We start from the raw sequence: 15,616 nt of genomic DNA, 5'->3' as shown, positions 1-15,616 counted from the left end.
TCAGAGAAGTATTTATTCTGGAAGAATAAATAGGTATTAGGATAATTGTATAATTCTCACATTAAGAAGCTTCCAAGAAATACCTTCATTTAGAAATTCAATTATTTTGCTGTTCTAGAAGCTTCTGGTAGTGATGGGAGGAAAAATCATATCTAATTGTTTTCTCTGTCTTACAAAAGATGGAATTATAACTTGAATGACATTACTCATAAGTCTGCTACTTATAACTTTATTTTTAGTTTGTTTACCCGTCTATCCATCCATCCATCCACCCAATAAATATTTACTGAAAGTTTACTACGTGCCAGGCACTTGGTTATGCAGTAAAGACATGGTCCCTTATGAACTTTACAGTTCCTGCTTTTTCTTACTTGGCTTAATTGCCAATCTATCTTTTACTTATTTGAGATTTTAGAGGTAGTACCTTTTCTCCACTAGTCAAAATTTGTATGATATAAGTAGAAAGCATGAGGACTTATCTACATCTGGAAATGTCCAGACAAACCAAATGGGTAGTAAAATTTATGATTAAAAAAAACAAAAACTGGGGGCTTTTATTATATATTCCAGAAAGTCAGAAGGTTTTTGTTGTTGTTGTTCTCCCTAGAGCTTACTGTTTTAATAATCTGACAAAGTTAGAAAGTCATGGGAGCTACATATTTTCTCTCTTTAAACTGGTGCCATTTGATGACATAAAAATGATTAATTATCATAAGTTGATGAGAGAGGAGTGACTCTCCACCCCTTACTCAGAACTTTTAGAGCTCAGTTCCTTTCACACCAACTCTTGCTTGCCTCTTGGTCATTCTCTCACAAGGCCATTCTGAGGTTTCATTCTCTAGGGCTGGGATGTCCAATAAGGCAGCCACTTATCATTTGTGGCTTTTTCAATCTAAATTTATTACAACTGACTAGAATAAAAAATTCAGTTCCTCAGCAGCACTAGCCACATCTTAAGTGCTCAGTAGTCACATATGTCTAGTACTACCGTAATGGACCATGCAGATACAGGACATGTCCATCACTGCAGAAGGTGCCATCTAAGGGGCCTGCCTCAGGGTGACCGCTACACCTGTGCACACGACCTCCTTGGGAACTCCTGGAGCTGACTCCTCTGTCTCCAGCATGCCTACTCAACTCAGCAAAAGCCTCGACTAGCACGACTTAGTGCTGTAGGTTCCTGAGAAACTCTAGGACTTTATTCTAGGTCAATTTTCCTCCTTGTTTCTTGAGACCCCTCTATTTGTATTTTGGAAACAGAATTACTCTCATTGGTCGGTTATGTAATAAATCATACCAAATTTCTTGCTGGCCTTTTGTTAACAATATAACATGTTTTGTATGTTGTGAAGAAGATTCTTAAATCAAGTTGGCAGCTGGAAACAATGAGTTGTGAAGTTTTAGGGCTCTATGATTCTACTTATTTCAGTAAAACAGATTATCAGTTGATGTTCTCCCCCTCTAAGCTGTGAAAAAATGCAAAATAAGTTGAGGACGAGAAAAAATGTTTAGGTTCAAAGAAAACTTCAATGGAACCTGAAACCCAAAGACCACAAGGTAGAATGGTTAGCCTCAGATGAATTCAGATGTCAGGATTTTCCACAAGGGTTAATGAGAAGCTACTTCTATTTCCTCAAGGCCTGGTAAACATTCTGATTGGGTAGATGAGGATGCTGAGGAGAACTGGGGAGGAACACTGCCAAATACCTGACTTCACTCTCCACTAGAAAGGAATTCTGGACAATTCAGAACAGAGAAATGAGGGTGAGTGAAAAAGGAGTCTGACAGCAACTGCTTTAGAAAACTGACCAGGCAAGAATTTACCAGGTAAGCTTCGCCAGTCTGCTTGGATCCACTTGTCAGGAGCCCTGTGGTCTGTTGTCAGTTAAGCCCTAGGTGTGCTCCTCTGAACCCCTCCACCAACCTACTTGTTATGGAAATCGTAGATCTCCTGGATGTTGCCAAAGATGATGTGCTCTTTATTGAGGATCCCAGGGGGGATCTCCTCCACACCACTGGTCATTTCCCACAGGTAGGTCTGTAAGACAGTAAGAGTTTCATCACTGGCAAGACATGACATACAAAATAAACAGGCCCTCAAACTTGTGGGGTGGGACTCATTAGAGAAACATATGTAGAGTTTAAAAAGTGAGATGTTAAACACACAGAACAGAGAGAAATAAAACCTGCATATTGCATTATCCCAAACTTAGGCAAGAACACAAACTCCACAGTCTTCTTGTTATTTATTAAATGTGTGTGTAGGGGGGCAGGATTCAGATTTTCAAACCCAATTTAAGTTCACTGACTGTGTCATGGTTTTTATTTTGAATCAAAGTGCATTACATGTATATATATTTTCTTTTTCTGGGTCAAACTCCAGTCTGAGAAAAGTTTGCTTTCTTTCAAAAGCACTTTAAACACTCATGCAATTACTGTTGACTGTGGGAGAAAGCTTTCTTTTGGGTGACTTTTTTATTCATTACTCTTTGGGAGAAGACTAAGGTCACCAAGTTCCTCTTGAGGACTGATGCTGGCAAAGGTGTCATTTTTCTAATACAGCTGTGAATTGATTACCGCAAGACTCACCTCCAAGCACTCATGCAAGTCCCTTACATAAGCCTTCTCTGTCTGGAGTAGTTCAGCCATAATGAATCTAGAAAGAAATAAGTGAGCTTTTAGTTGGTTATAAATATAATGTTTCCCTTCCTTCAAACTTCACTTCCTCATCCCAGCACTTATGATATTCTTGAATGTCCTATTTTTCTACTTTACCAACATGTCCTTTCCTTTCTTCAAAACTCCTTCCCTCTCCTATAAGTATCTTGTATAGGTCTCTCTTAACCTGGTCATTTGCTCTGTATCTCTTCAGCATGTTTGTGCTCAGTTAGTTCCATATTTTCTCTCCCTTTCCCACCCCAGTTCTACTATTCTATGATTCTGTGTTGATATGTGTGTGTTCTCAATTGCAAACATGTCCTCACTTGTTATGGAAATCATAGATCATAACATGTCAGCACCTGCATACAAGGCTGTTCATATTCTATTTCATCAACTAGACGGCTTGACCCTTAGCTTCCTACACTACTTTTACTGCTCCCAGAATGATGACTTCTATTTGGTCAAATTTGTTGACATATGAAAATAGTTCTCAGTATCATAAGTTAAGCTAAGTTTCAAAGCCAGGAAAAAATGTCCAACATACCATCATGATCAAGGGTTAGCAACTTTTTCTGTAAAAAGCTAGACAGTAAATCTTTGTGACCCATTCGGTTTCTGCTACAACCACTCAACTTTGCTGTTGTAGTATGAAAGGAGCCATAGATGATATCTAAAACAAAAAATAAGTGTGGCTGTGTTCCAATAAAACTATTTATGGATGCTAAAATTGGAATGTTGTCTAATTTTTATGTCATGAAATATTTTCTTTTAGCTGGGCTCGGTGGTTCAGCCTGTAATCCCACACCTTTGGGAGGCTGAGGTGAGTGGATTGTCTGAGCCCGCGGGTTCGAGACCTGCCTGGGCAGCGAGACCTCATCTCTACAATAAATAAAAAAAAAAAAATCAGCCGGGCGTGGTAGCATGCGCCTGTAGTTCCAGCTACTCGGAAGGCTGAGGCGGAAGGATCGTCGGAGCCCAGCAGGTCGAGGCTGCGGTGGCTGGGAGCAGCCACTGCACTCCAGTCTGGGAGACAGAGTGAGACTCTAACTCAAAAAAAAGAAATATTTTCTTTTGATTTTTTTCTAATGATTTAAAAAATATAAAAAGTCATTTTTAGGCTGGGCGCAGTGACTCAAGCCTATAATCCCAGCACTTTGGGAGGATGAGGTGAGAGGATTGCCTGAGCCCATGGGTTTGAGATCAACCTGGGCAACTTCGTAAGACCTCATCTCTACAATAAATAAAAAAATTAGCCGGGCATGGTAGTGCACGCCTGTAGTTCTGACTACTTGGAGGGCCGAGGCGGAATGATTGCTTGAGCCCGGCAGCTCAATGCTAGGGTGGCTGTGAGCATGCTACTGCGCTCTAGCGTGGGCAACAGAGTGAGACTCCAACTCAAAAAAAAAAAAAAAAAAGAAAGTCATTTTTAGCTCTTGGACTAATTATACTGAATAGCTCGTGGATCAATTTGGGCCTGTTTGCTGACCTCTGACTTAATATTGTCTTATTAGATATTTTGACACTATTCCTAATGGCACTTATTTACATAATAAACTTATGTTCATAAAGTTGAACATACAGTCATAAATTAATAATGTTAAATGACTGCTCTTTAATTCTCCATGAAGAGAAGTTCATGTTACCTTTTGAGGACGATTCCCTTCTTCTTTGTGCCTGTTAGAATTCATTGTAGTGAATCTATTTCAGTTTTTCTTCTTGACACATTTTTATTAGAAATGGTGCTTGCTAGTTGGCATATGATACTTAACTTAGCACAAATTATATATTTATATGCTTAGCTTATATTTTCTGTATCAGGTTTTCATGCAGTTCATAATAATACCTATTTCCAAATATTCCATCACGTGACAATTTTCAGAAGTACTATGTCCAAGGTGTCCCCTACTGGAAATTTCACAAAAAATATTAAATAAGCAGCATCTTTTCCTGAATCTTTATTTTGGTGGGATTTTCCTTAAAGAAATATACATTGTTCTACCTGAAGCCTATTAAAGTATTAATTCAAAAAATTCCTTTTTGCAGACGTTAATTCGCACTATATTTCCTATCCTCACTCTATAGGTAGAGTGAAAAGTACATGAATTTTAGAGACAACAAGAATTGAATTATGACTAGAAGTAGGATTTGTTTCTCCAAGCCTCAGACTCCTTACTTATAAAATAGCTAATCACACAGAATTGTAGCAAGGATTACACATGTAAACAAAGTACCTAGCACATGGTAGGTGCTTACAACCATTCAGTGATTAAATGAGCTGGAGATTGCTATGAAACTAGGAAAGAAGGGTGATCAGAGGGATAATGAACTTTTCACAGGCTTTGAAAAGTTGTCTTTAATTTTATTGTATGAGTTTCCTGTTATTGTTCTTTTTCTCCCACCTGCTTCCTGCAGTTTTATCTTTCCTCATACTTTATCTTTACTATGCCCCTACTCCATTTTGTTTTATTTTCCGCCCATTAACCTCTTCTGGTTAATTGGTGTACTAGAAAGAGCCCAGGAGGAGGATGTGGACAAGTATAGTCTCCTTATTCCCCTTTCTGTTAGGGGTTGAATTGTGTCTACCCAAAATTCATATGTTGAAGTCCTAACCACCAGTGCCTCTGATTCCAAACTTATTTGGAACAGAGTCATTGCAATACTGGAGTAGGGTGGACCCCTGATCCAATATGATTGGTTACCTTGTAAAAGGGGGAAATTTGGATACAGGCATATATTCTGGGATAATGCCATGTGAGCAAGAAAACAGCTAAAAAAGAAAGCCCTGTAACAGATCTTTCCCTCACTGCCCTCAGAATAAATCAACCCTGCTGACACCTTTATTTTAGGCTTTTAGCCTTTAGAACTGTGAGACAACACACTGTTGTTAAACTATGCAGTTTGTGGTACTTTAGTACAGCAGTTCTAACAAACTATTACATTCCCGATATGAAACAAGTTGTGAGTTCACAGGCTAGCTTTAGTTTCTTTAGCTCCAAAGAACCTGTGGTGTTACTTTATTTTGATAAAATAAACTACATAGAGCTTCTTTATCTTAGGATAACACTATTTTTTTCCCCTAGCATTACCCAAACAGAGTCTGTCAAAATATTCTTCATAAAGCCCTCTAGAAACCTCTGGATATGTATGACTTTGTAACCCCAAAATAAAGGAAGCAGAGTGTAAGATTGGCACGGTTCATTGTTTTCACTGTCTCTGCTCTCTAAATGCTTTCTGGCCCCTATCCATTCTTATCCTGAGAAAACTAAATATATGAAAATCTCAGGTAACTTCAGATTCTTCCAAAATATTCTAATCTCAGAATCCTTCACTCCCTTCTTGCCAGTTTTCCTCTGCCTCATCTCTTCATGGGCTATTGCTGACCTGAGAGTAAATTTAAGTGGCAGCTTTATATCTGATCTCTATAAACTGACTGGGCCAGTTTCCAGGTACATATTTCTTCCCTTTGAAATCCAGGCAAAACCTTTGAAATTGGGACACCTAGACCAAGTCAAGGGAGGGGTCATCTGGCATTGGAATGCTTTCCAAAGAGCATCTTACTGTCTTCTGGTCCTACAGTACATCTTTCAACTTAAAGTAAAGAAACTGGTATTACAGTGCTTATTTGTCATACAATTTTAGACAATTTCTAGCCCTTCCCTCAATGTTTCAATCTCTATATCCAATTATATTATGTAAGTGTTTCTTGATCAATTATGTTATCTTCATCATTCTCCTAGTCCCTTGCTTCATACAAGAAATATGGTTCTCCTAGTCCCTTGGTTCATATAAAAATACTCCTTGTCCTCAAAAAGTTTATAATCAAGTTAGATATGCTCAGGACTCAGCTGAATAAGTAAAATGGGACTCAGTATAGAAAAGAAGTATAGGAGTTCAGAAAAGGGTGGGCCAGTGACAGTGGAGACTATAGATAAAGGATTCATAGAGGCATAGGATATGAGCTGGATGTTGAAGAATCAACAGGACTTAGGGCAGAATAAAGCCAAACATTAAAAACAACAACAACAACAAAAAAAAAAAAAAAAAGGAAGGAAAAGAGAAAGGGAAAGAACAAACAAAACTATAGGGGTTCTAGGCTAAGAATAGTGTATGAACAACTATATACAACTTATTCTTAGACCTAAGAGGAGTCCATGAAAGTGATCTGACTGAAATGTGTTATTTAAACTGGAAAGTACTTTGAAATAAGATTGACTTAGGTGAGGTCAAATGTGTAGGAATTTGATAATTATTCTGGGAGTAGTATAAAATCATTTTAAATTGGTTTTTTTTTTGAGTCAGAGTCTCACTCTGTCACCCAGACTGGAGTGCAGTGGTACACTCATGGCCACCGCAGCCACCACCTGCTGTGCTCAGGTGATCCTTCCGCCTCAGCCTTCCAAGTAGGTGGAACCACAGGCATGCACCATCACACCCAGCTGATTTTTTGAGATGAGGTCTCGCCATGTTGTGCAGGCTAGTCTTGAACCCCTGAACTTAAGCAATACTCTTGCCCCCACGTCCCAAAGTGCTGGGATTACAAGCCTGAGCTACCACACCCAGCTGAAGTCATTTTAAATTTGGAGCTGGTGAGAGACATAATGGAAGCAAATCACAGAGTGGTAAAGAGTGAGAGCTGGTTTAAATTTTGGCTTAACTGCTCACTATCTGTGTGGTCCGGGGAATGCTCCTTAGCTTTTTAAAGTCTTACTTCTCATATAAATGGGAATAATCATAGCTACCAGAGAGAAGTAATAGGAAGATAAAAAGGAAAATGCATGGAAGGCACTTCATATATGGGCTAGTACATAACAGGTGGTGGTAGTAGGAAGAGGAACAGTATCTGCAATGATAAACCTGGCATTATGTGCAGATGAACTGGGCAATGGCTAGCAACAGGAAGTCTAGGGGAAGGTTTTAAAAATAATCTAGACTTTTGACATTGAGGGTCACAAAACAGGTGTTTATGGGGATGAAAAAAATGGCAGAGACAAGAGAAACTTTGAAGAAAGGGTAAGTATAGGGAAGGAAGGGATATGTTGAAGCTTACTCCACAGCTACAAGGCTTGGAAACAAGGATAGTGACACTATTGATGGGAATTGGAAACTCAATTTGGAGGGGGAGAAAAAAAATTTGGCTTCATGCACACGGAGTTTTGAGACTGTGAAGTGATGTTTGATAATATAATAAGAAAGTTTTGTCTAGGAAGCTACCGATCCATGAAGAGAACTCAAGTGAAGGACAGACTGGAGAAAGCTAAAAGTCTTCAGAGAGGACCCATATTCTCATATTATGTCTGTGCAGTCCAGCCTCTGCAGGTGGTCATGAGGACATATTAAGCTATCGAAAGGGACAGGTGGCAGTGAAAACCAAGCACAGTTGTGGGAAGTTGGCGGGCTAGGACAGAAGCTCTCCAACACATACTCTTTCTTCCGGGCTGACTTCCGCTTCTCTTCATTGACTTCATGGTTGGCGTCCCGAAGCTTGACCTCACGATCCGAAAGGCTTGCTGGGATGATGTCCAGCTCCAGGTCTTTGTTATCCTACACACAGAGGGATCAAAGAGGTTACCCTTGAGAATGCTTTGGGAAAGCAACTCACTCAAGTTGGGGGAGGTGGTAAAGGGGAAAAATAAAGATCTAATGGAGAGGGATGAAAAGATGGGGGATCCTATAAACTCCCACACATAAGCATTCTTCTTCATGGGCTCTTTTTTTTTTTGGTCAAATAAGAAAGATATAAAATGTACAAGTCAAATATTTAGGGCTAATATCCTCAGCAAGAAAGAAAACAATGAACACATTTGATAATTATGTGTTTATATCCCCAAGGCCTTTGGTACTGATTAAATCCAAACAAAGTCATACATAAATTAGTCTGAGATTGATTCTTCACCATTTAAAATAGATGTGAAAAACACAAAGATACTAAAAAAACCTCAGTTGTCAAAGGAAAATAATCAAAACAAATATTTTTATTTAAACAAGCAATTTCCCTTGGAAATAGAAAGCTAAATAATAGAACAATGATTGAACTTTTTAATTGCTCATCCCTGCTTATTTCAACTACCATTTGGTATTTATATATGATGAAACCCCCTAGAACAAAACTCACAGATTAAAGCCTGGGGGAGAGACATTAAAACTGCCTCAACTTTAGGTGGTTTGACCTCTTCATTCTCCAGGCTGCTCTGCTTCAGAGCATGAGCCTATTTCCTCACTCAGAAACAAAAATCAGAATTAAATTGCCAGTCTGTATTTAGCTCTTAATTCATAGGTTACTGACCCCTATTATAAAGAAGAGATTAAGTCAGTCTTCCCTTGCTTCGTGACAAATAGCACCTCTTTTCAGTTGAAACGTCAAATAGCCCTTGTACAAATTGCACCCCTTATTCCCGAAAGAGTACTATTACATATATTGGGAACTCTAATCATTTGCTGATCAAGATAAAACGCGGTGGAAGATGATACTGATGAAGCTGAGAGAAAGGATTTAGTTCTCTAAGTCAATAGTTAACTCCACACAGAGAAAAACAGTTTTGCAGCCACAGGCCCCACTTCTAGCCAGCTGATTTGCAATATATAAAGCACTAATCATGGGGGGAGGGTGGAGGTTAATGGATCAGCAAGATCAACTCCCTTCACCAGAAAAACTATGCAGGGCAAGTACTCTCAGGGTCAACAGCTTTGAAGGACTGCTTGGGAAACATGCTTTTTCCCCCCTATGGCCATGAGGGCAATGGTGTTGAGGGAGAGGAGAAAGAAGGAGATTCCCATGGGTAATACCCCATACCTACCTCTGTGTTGACTCCTAGGGCTTTCTCCAGGGAGTACCGGTACTTCCCCATCCTCAAAGAGAAGTCTCTGTAGTGCTTGTCCACTGTGGTCACCCATTTCCTTATCTCCGTGGCATGAATGTGGCCTTTTTCCACAAAACTATCGGCCAGCTGAATCAGAAGCTTCACCTTCTCTTTTGTTTGCTGCCCCAAAAGATGTTCTTAAATTACTGGATTATATTTATTCTTGTGCCCTTCCACTCAAGTCCCCCTTTCCTCTTCACAGAAGTCATAAATACTTCACATACTTGACTGCCTGGGTTTATATCCTGGCTCTATCACTTACTAGCTGGGAGATCTTGAGCAAATTATTTAAACCTTCTGTGCCTCCGTTCCTTCAACTGCAAAATAGGAATCATAACAGAACAGTTATCTCTTGGTATCTGTGGGGGATTGGTTCCCAGGATCCTTCACGGATATGAAAATGAATGGATGCTCAAGTCTCTTATATTAACATGGTATCATATTTGCTTATAACCTACACATATCGTCCTGTATACTTTAAATCATCTCTAGATTACTTATAATACCTAATACAATGTAAATACTATATAAATATTCATTGTATTATATAGTTTAGGGAATAATGACAAGAACAAAAACGTTTGTACATATTCAGTACTCAAACAACCATCCATTTTTTAAAATAATATTTTTGATCCACAGTTGTTTGAATTCACAGATGTGATAGCTACAGATACAGGGGACTGACTGTACTATGTTAAAGAACTGTTGTGAGCCTTAAATGAGTTGATAACATAGACTGCTTAGAATAGTACCTGGAACACAGTAAGAACTCAGTAAGCCACGCATGTTAGCTATTTTGTTATTATTAATATAAGAATCTCTTGCATTAATATAGTGCTCCACCAGTTTACAGAGTGAATGTATCTGATAATGTATCTGAGAGTCATTTGAGTTTTAAAGCCTCCTTAGGAAATAGGAGAGGGGAGGTGGTACAGGTCTCTTTCAACCACAGATAAAAATCTGAGGCTTAGAGAAGCTTAGGACTGGCCCAAGTTCATACCACCAGTAAGCAACAGAGCCTATTTGCCTCTGACTTTTAGTTCCTAGTAACCCCTCTGTACTGGCCAGAAGTAGGCCCTAGACATTATGTAAGTGGGAACATGCCAGAATCTAAAAAAAATCCAACTGGCAGATTTAAGTGTAAAGTCTGTCCCTCTCACTGCCAGGATCTAGAATCTTATCTTTAGTTTCCAATAGAGAGAGGAAGAAAGGGAGTCATTGCCTCTGATAGGGGTAAGTAAGCTAAAACTCTGATGTGTGCTGGGTTAATTTCATTTCTAGCAAGAGTTTGACCAACACCTACTCAATCCACAGCACTGTGCAGAGGGCTGTGGGGATGGACTTAGAGGGTAAACAAAGGGAAAAAGATGTTAATTTCACATAGAGTAGTTAAATAATTGAGGGCATTATGTAATTGAATGTCACAAGAGAGAATATATAACTAAAACTGCAGGAATTTTAAAATGGGAGAAATTGAAGGTGGATTGGCATGGGTAGGAAAGGTGGGACTCAAACTGGGTAAGACATGGGAATAAGAGAGATACTCAACAAGCAAATAGCTGCTTAATTTATCTTAAGTTTGGATTTTCAACCTCTAAAATTTAACAGGGAAAGGAAAGAATCTTTAAATGATATTCTAAAAAAATTATCTGTTGGACTGGAGAAAAGTAGATCCAAAGTTTAAGCCATGCTACAGTCTAGATAACTGAGGGAAACTGAGACAGAAAATCACCAGAGCAACAGCAGAAAACATTAAAAAAGCTTTTCTTTCTTTGTTCCACTTTTGCTATCCCTGCCCCATTCCAGGCTCATCTACAACTCCTCCCATGGGTGACCCACCCTCCCAGGAAATGTCAGTGAGGGAGGGCTTCAGAGAGGTACTTTGCCTGCTGCAGGGCCAAGGAGTCTAGGGCTCAGCTCTCTTAGCACATCTGAACCTCTCCTATCTCAGGATAGTAGGCTGGTGCCAAGTGCTGGGAGCCAGAGAGCCAGAAGAGTTTTAGAGTGAAGGAGAGGAGGTGGGTATGAGGACAGCAGAAACATCTCCACCCCCATTAAAAGCAAAGAGTAATATCAGGAGGGAATTGGTTAAGAAAAGACACCAGCCAGGTGCTGTGGCTCTTGCCTATAATCCCGGCACTTTGGGAGACAGAGGTGAGAGGACGGCCTGAACCCACGGGTTCGAGACCACCCTGGGTAACATGGTGATCCTCATCTCTACAATAAATAAAAACATTAGCTGGGCATGGTGGCACACACCGTAGTCCCAGTTACTTGAAAGGTTGAGGTGAAAAGATCACCTGAGCCCAGAAGGTTGAGATTGTGGTGGCTGTGAGCCTGCCACTGCACTCCAGCCTGGGCAACAGAGTGAGTCCCCGACTCAAGAAAAGAAAAAAAGAAAAAAGAAAAGAAAAGACATCTAGTGTCCCAAGGACTTTCATCTTATTGCACACAGGTATTTCATTTCCTGAAAACAGATTTCTTTGGTTTTCTATTTGCTTAAGACAGAGATTAACTTTTGCTGTTTTTGCTGCTATTTTTATGTAAAAGTCTTAGAAATGCATATTCTCTGTTCTGAGTAAAGTGATAGCACCAATGAGACAGTTTACAGCTAATTGGTGGCAGCAGTCATACCAGGACAGCTGTATCAAAGGAGATTATATCCTAAAACATTAAAATTGTGATTCAGAGCCAATAAGCCAAATGGTTTATGACCAAGAGTATTCCAGGTATTTATAGGACCTGGGCCGGGGGGGAGAGGAGGGCAAAGAGACAGCAAAATGAATGATGTATTAAGACCTTCCCCATGTGACCCCACCTACATGGGGCCGTCTCCACTGCTCTCCATGCCTCTAAACTGCAACTGTGTGAAATGTCACATGCCCCTCCTGTTGTGATAAGTGGCTGTTACTCATCTCCACTTTCAATCCAATGGCCCTCTTTCCTCGTCTTTCCTCCCCACAAGGCAAGTGGGTGACACCCTTCCCAGGATTCCCACAGTACCACATACATGCCTCTATTTTAGCATAGATCATATGGAGTGATTTATGTGTCTGTTTCATAAGACCATGAATTCCTAAAGGGAATTCATTTGTATATCTCCAGTGTCTAGAAAACAGTAGGCATACCGTTAATATTGAAGGAATCAATGAGTGAATGAATGAACAGATCTTGTGTTCAGAGGTGAGGAAAGCTAGACCAGCAAAAGCTGAGGGTTTATATTGGGAAGAATTTTGATAATAAATTTGCCCATGAACTGGACAAGCCCACTGAGATACTAATCATGGCCATGGCCCCCCCCACTGGGAGCAGTCTGAAATGGTTTCTTACAAATAGGTTGATTATAGTGGCTCCATATGACCTGCCAAATACCTGGCCACAGCTTATGAGATCAGAGATAAAAACCTGAACCGTAAGGACAGTTCATCAACATGCGGCCAGTGACTTCTTTCCTGCAAGAGATGTCCTGGCCTAAGATCTCTGTCTAAACAGGGGTAGTGGCAATATGCTGGATCAGTAAAAGTTGTTTCTCTGGAGATCTGAACTACAGTGGTTGGTTGCAGAGTAGAAGTGAAAACATAGACAGCAGAGAGGAAGAAGAAAATGGAAGCTGAATTATGCCTGGCTAATTTTTTATTTATTGTAGAGACGAAGTCTCACCAAGTTGCCCAGGCTGGTCTCAAACCTGCGGGTTCAGGCAATTCACTGGCCTCGGTGTCCCAAAGTGTTGGGATTATATTTTGAGCCTCCGAGCCTGGCCTATGCCACATTTCTTGTTTTTTCCACAGGGCTGAATCACTGAGATTTTTCTGGGTTCTTGGGAGGTCCAGCTGCATAGTTTCTATCTTCTTTATTCTTACACACAGCCATTCACTATCTTTTCCCCTTCAACTTAAGCCTGTTTGAAACTCAAATCTTGTCACCAAAGACAGTGATTTATATGGACTAATAAAATGGGGATCAGACTGTAACAGTTCTTAGGTTCAGAAGTAAAGACATGATCTTGTGGACAACAGGGAAATTTTAGGGATATAATTCATCTGAGCCTGGAAATCTGGAACTGACAGCTCACTTATCTTGGCCTTCATGTGTCCCCTAACATATGCTCTGCCCTTCCCAGTTTGAACTCTATGTTATCTGCTGGCAAAGACAGAGGTTATAAAAAAGGGGCTCAGGAATTCTGTTTTTTCTCCTGTTTTTCTCTCTTTCCTTCCCTTCTCTTTTTCTCCCTTCCTTTCTTTTTTCTTCGATCAGTTAATTTTATATTATTTTCCACTAATCAGTGAGCCTTACTCTGAATAAATTTTTTAAAAGCCCTTATGTAGTAGATCAAAAGAAATTTAAAAAACCTTTTGTCTTTAGCATATTTTACAAGTTTTGAAGATTGGCCTTCTTGAATTATTCTTATGATCTCATTATATTATCCATATTTGTCTTTTATTATTGATAGTTCCTGTGTTTTGGGGGTTTTTTTTGGTAGATATTGAGATCCTCAACAGGTTTCTTGAGAAATATCTCCAGATTTATTCCACAGGGGATCACTTATCATCATTTATTTAAAAAAATTAATTTTTTCAAAAATTTCCATCACATATGAGCTATATTCTTCTTAAAGAGTCTCAGAAATTGAATCATGCCCATCTTTTATCATAACTGTTTAGATTCTACTTTTCTCAGTCTAAGGTATCTGAAAACCTCAGTGTTCCTTTTCCTTGCTCTCCGAATCCCAGGAAAACATATTTTAGTTGAGCTAAGACTCCAGTCATTTTCTTTTCTTTTTTTTTTTTTTTTTGAGTTGGAGTCTCACTCTGTCGCCCAGTATGGAGTGCACTGGCACGATCATGGCTACTGCAGCCTTGACCTTCTGGACTCAGGCGATACTTCTGCCTCAGTCTTCTAAGTAGCTGGAACTACAGGTGCATGCCACTACGCCTGGCTAATTATTTATTTATTGTTAGAGACAAGGTCTTGCCAGGTTGTCCAGGCTACTCTAGAACCCCTAAGCTCAGGCAATTCTCTCACCTCCTCCTCCCAAAATGGTGGGATTACAGGCATGTGCCACTGTGACTGACTTCTAGTCACTTTCATTACTGCATAATTCTCTTTTGTTAAGAAAAATTAAGTCCAGTTTATCTCATGACTTCTTTCATTTTCAGAGATAAAATTATCAGTTTAGAAAAGTGTTTTCTTAACATTATAATTCACTGGCAAATACAAATCAAAACCACAATGAATATCACTTCACACCATTAGGATGGGTATATCAAAAAGATACAATAGACTGGGCATGGTGGCTCAGGCCTGTAATCCCACACTTTGGGATGCAGAAACAAGAGGATTACCCAAGCCTAGAGGTTTGAGGCCAATTTGGACAAGTTGGCAAGACCTCATCTCTACAATAAATCCAAAAATTAGCCAGGCATGGTGGCAAACACCTGTGCTTCTAGCTATTTAGAAGGCTGGCAGAAGGATTGCCTGAGTCCAGCAGGTCGAGGCTGCAGTATCAGTGATCATGCCACTACACTCCAGTCTGGGCAACAGAGTGAGACTCTAACTCAAAAAAAAAAAGATACAACAACAATCGTTGGTGAGAGTATAGAGTAACTGGAACCCTTACACATTGCTGGTGAGAGTGTAAAATGGTATAGTCATTTTGGAAAACAGTTTAGCACTTTGGAAAACTTCCTAAAAAAGTTAAACATAGAGGCATCAAATAACCCAGCCATTCCACTTTCAGGTATACACATATGAGAACTGAAAACATATGTTCACATCAAATCTTGTACATAAATTTTCATAGCAACATTATTCATAATAGTGAAAAGCTGGAAACAACTCAAATGTTCATCAACTGATGAACAGCAAATAAAAAGTAGTATATCCCTACAATGAAATGTTATTCAGTTATAAAAAGAAATGAAGTATTGATACATGCTACAACATGCATGAATTCTGAAAACATTAGATTAAGGAAAAGAAGCCAGTCACAAAAGACCACATATTGTATGATTCCACTTAAATGTGAAATGTCCAGAACAGGCAAATCCATAGAGACAGAAAGTAGATTAGTGGTTGCCAGGGACCATGGGGGGTGG

At 39.5% G+C, this 15,616-nt stretch overlaps 1 protein-coding gene across 2 annotated transcripts in view; it reads right to left on the bottom strand.

The window, feature by feature from the left end:
* The window catches only part of LOC103255420 (kalirin), a 234,685-nt gene that overhangs the window by 53,510 nt on the left and 165,559 nt on the right, over positions 1 to 15,616 (bottom strand). For both annotated transcript variants that reach the window (XM_021710102.1, XM_021710103.1), the window contains exons 17-20: positions 9,456 to 9,638; positions 8,084 to 8,202; positions 2,590 to 2,656; positions 1,929 to 2,038 (exon numbers count right to left, since the gene is read on the bottom strand). In XM_021710102.1, the coding sequence (XP_021565777.1) occupies positions 1,929 to 2,038; positions 2,590 to 2,656; positions 8,084 to 8,202; positions 9,456 to 9,638 (479 nt within the window). The remainder of the gene's footprint in view (positions 1 to 1,928; positions 2,039 to 2,589; positions 2,657 to 8,083; positions 8,203 to 9,455; positions 9,639 to 15,616) is intronic.

The sequence above is a fragment of the Carlito syrichta genome, unplaced genomic scaffold (genome assembly GCF_000164805.1).
Source record: "Carlito syrichta isolate Samal-C Ts95f unplaced genomic scaffold, Tarsius_syrichta-2.0.1 Scaffold288107, whole genome shotgun sequence".
Classification (NCBI taxonomy): domain Eukaryota; kingdom Metazoa; phylum Chordata; class Mammalia; order Primates; family Tarsiidae; genus Carlito; species Carlito syrichta.
Note: the sequence above shows the minus strand (reverse complement) of the source record. Positions and strands in the feature narration are given on the sequence as shown.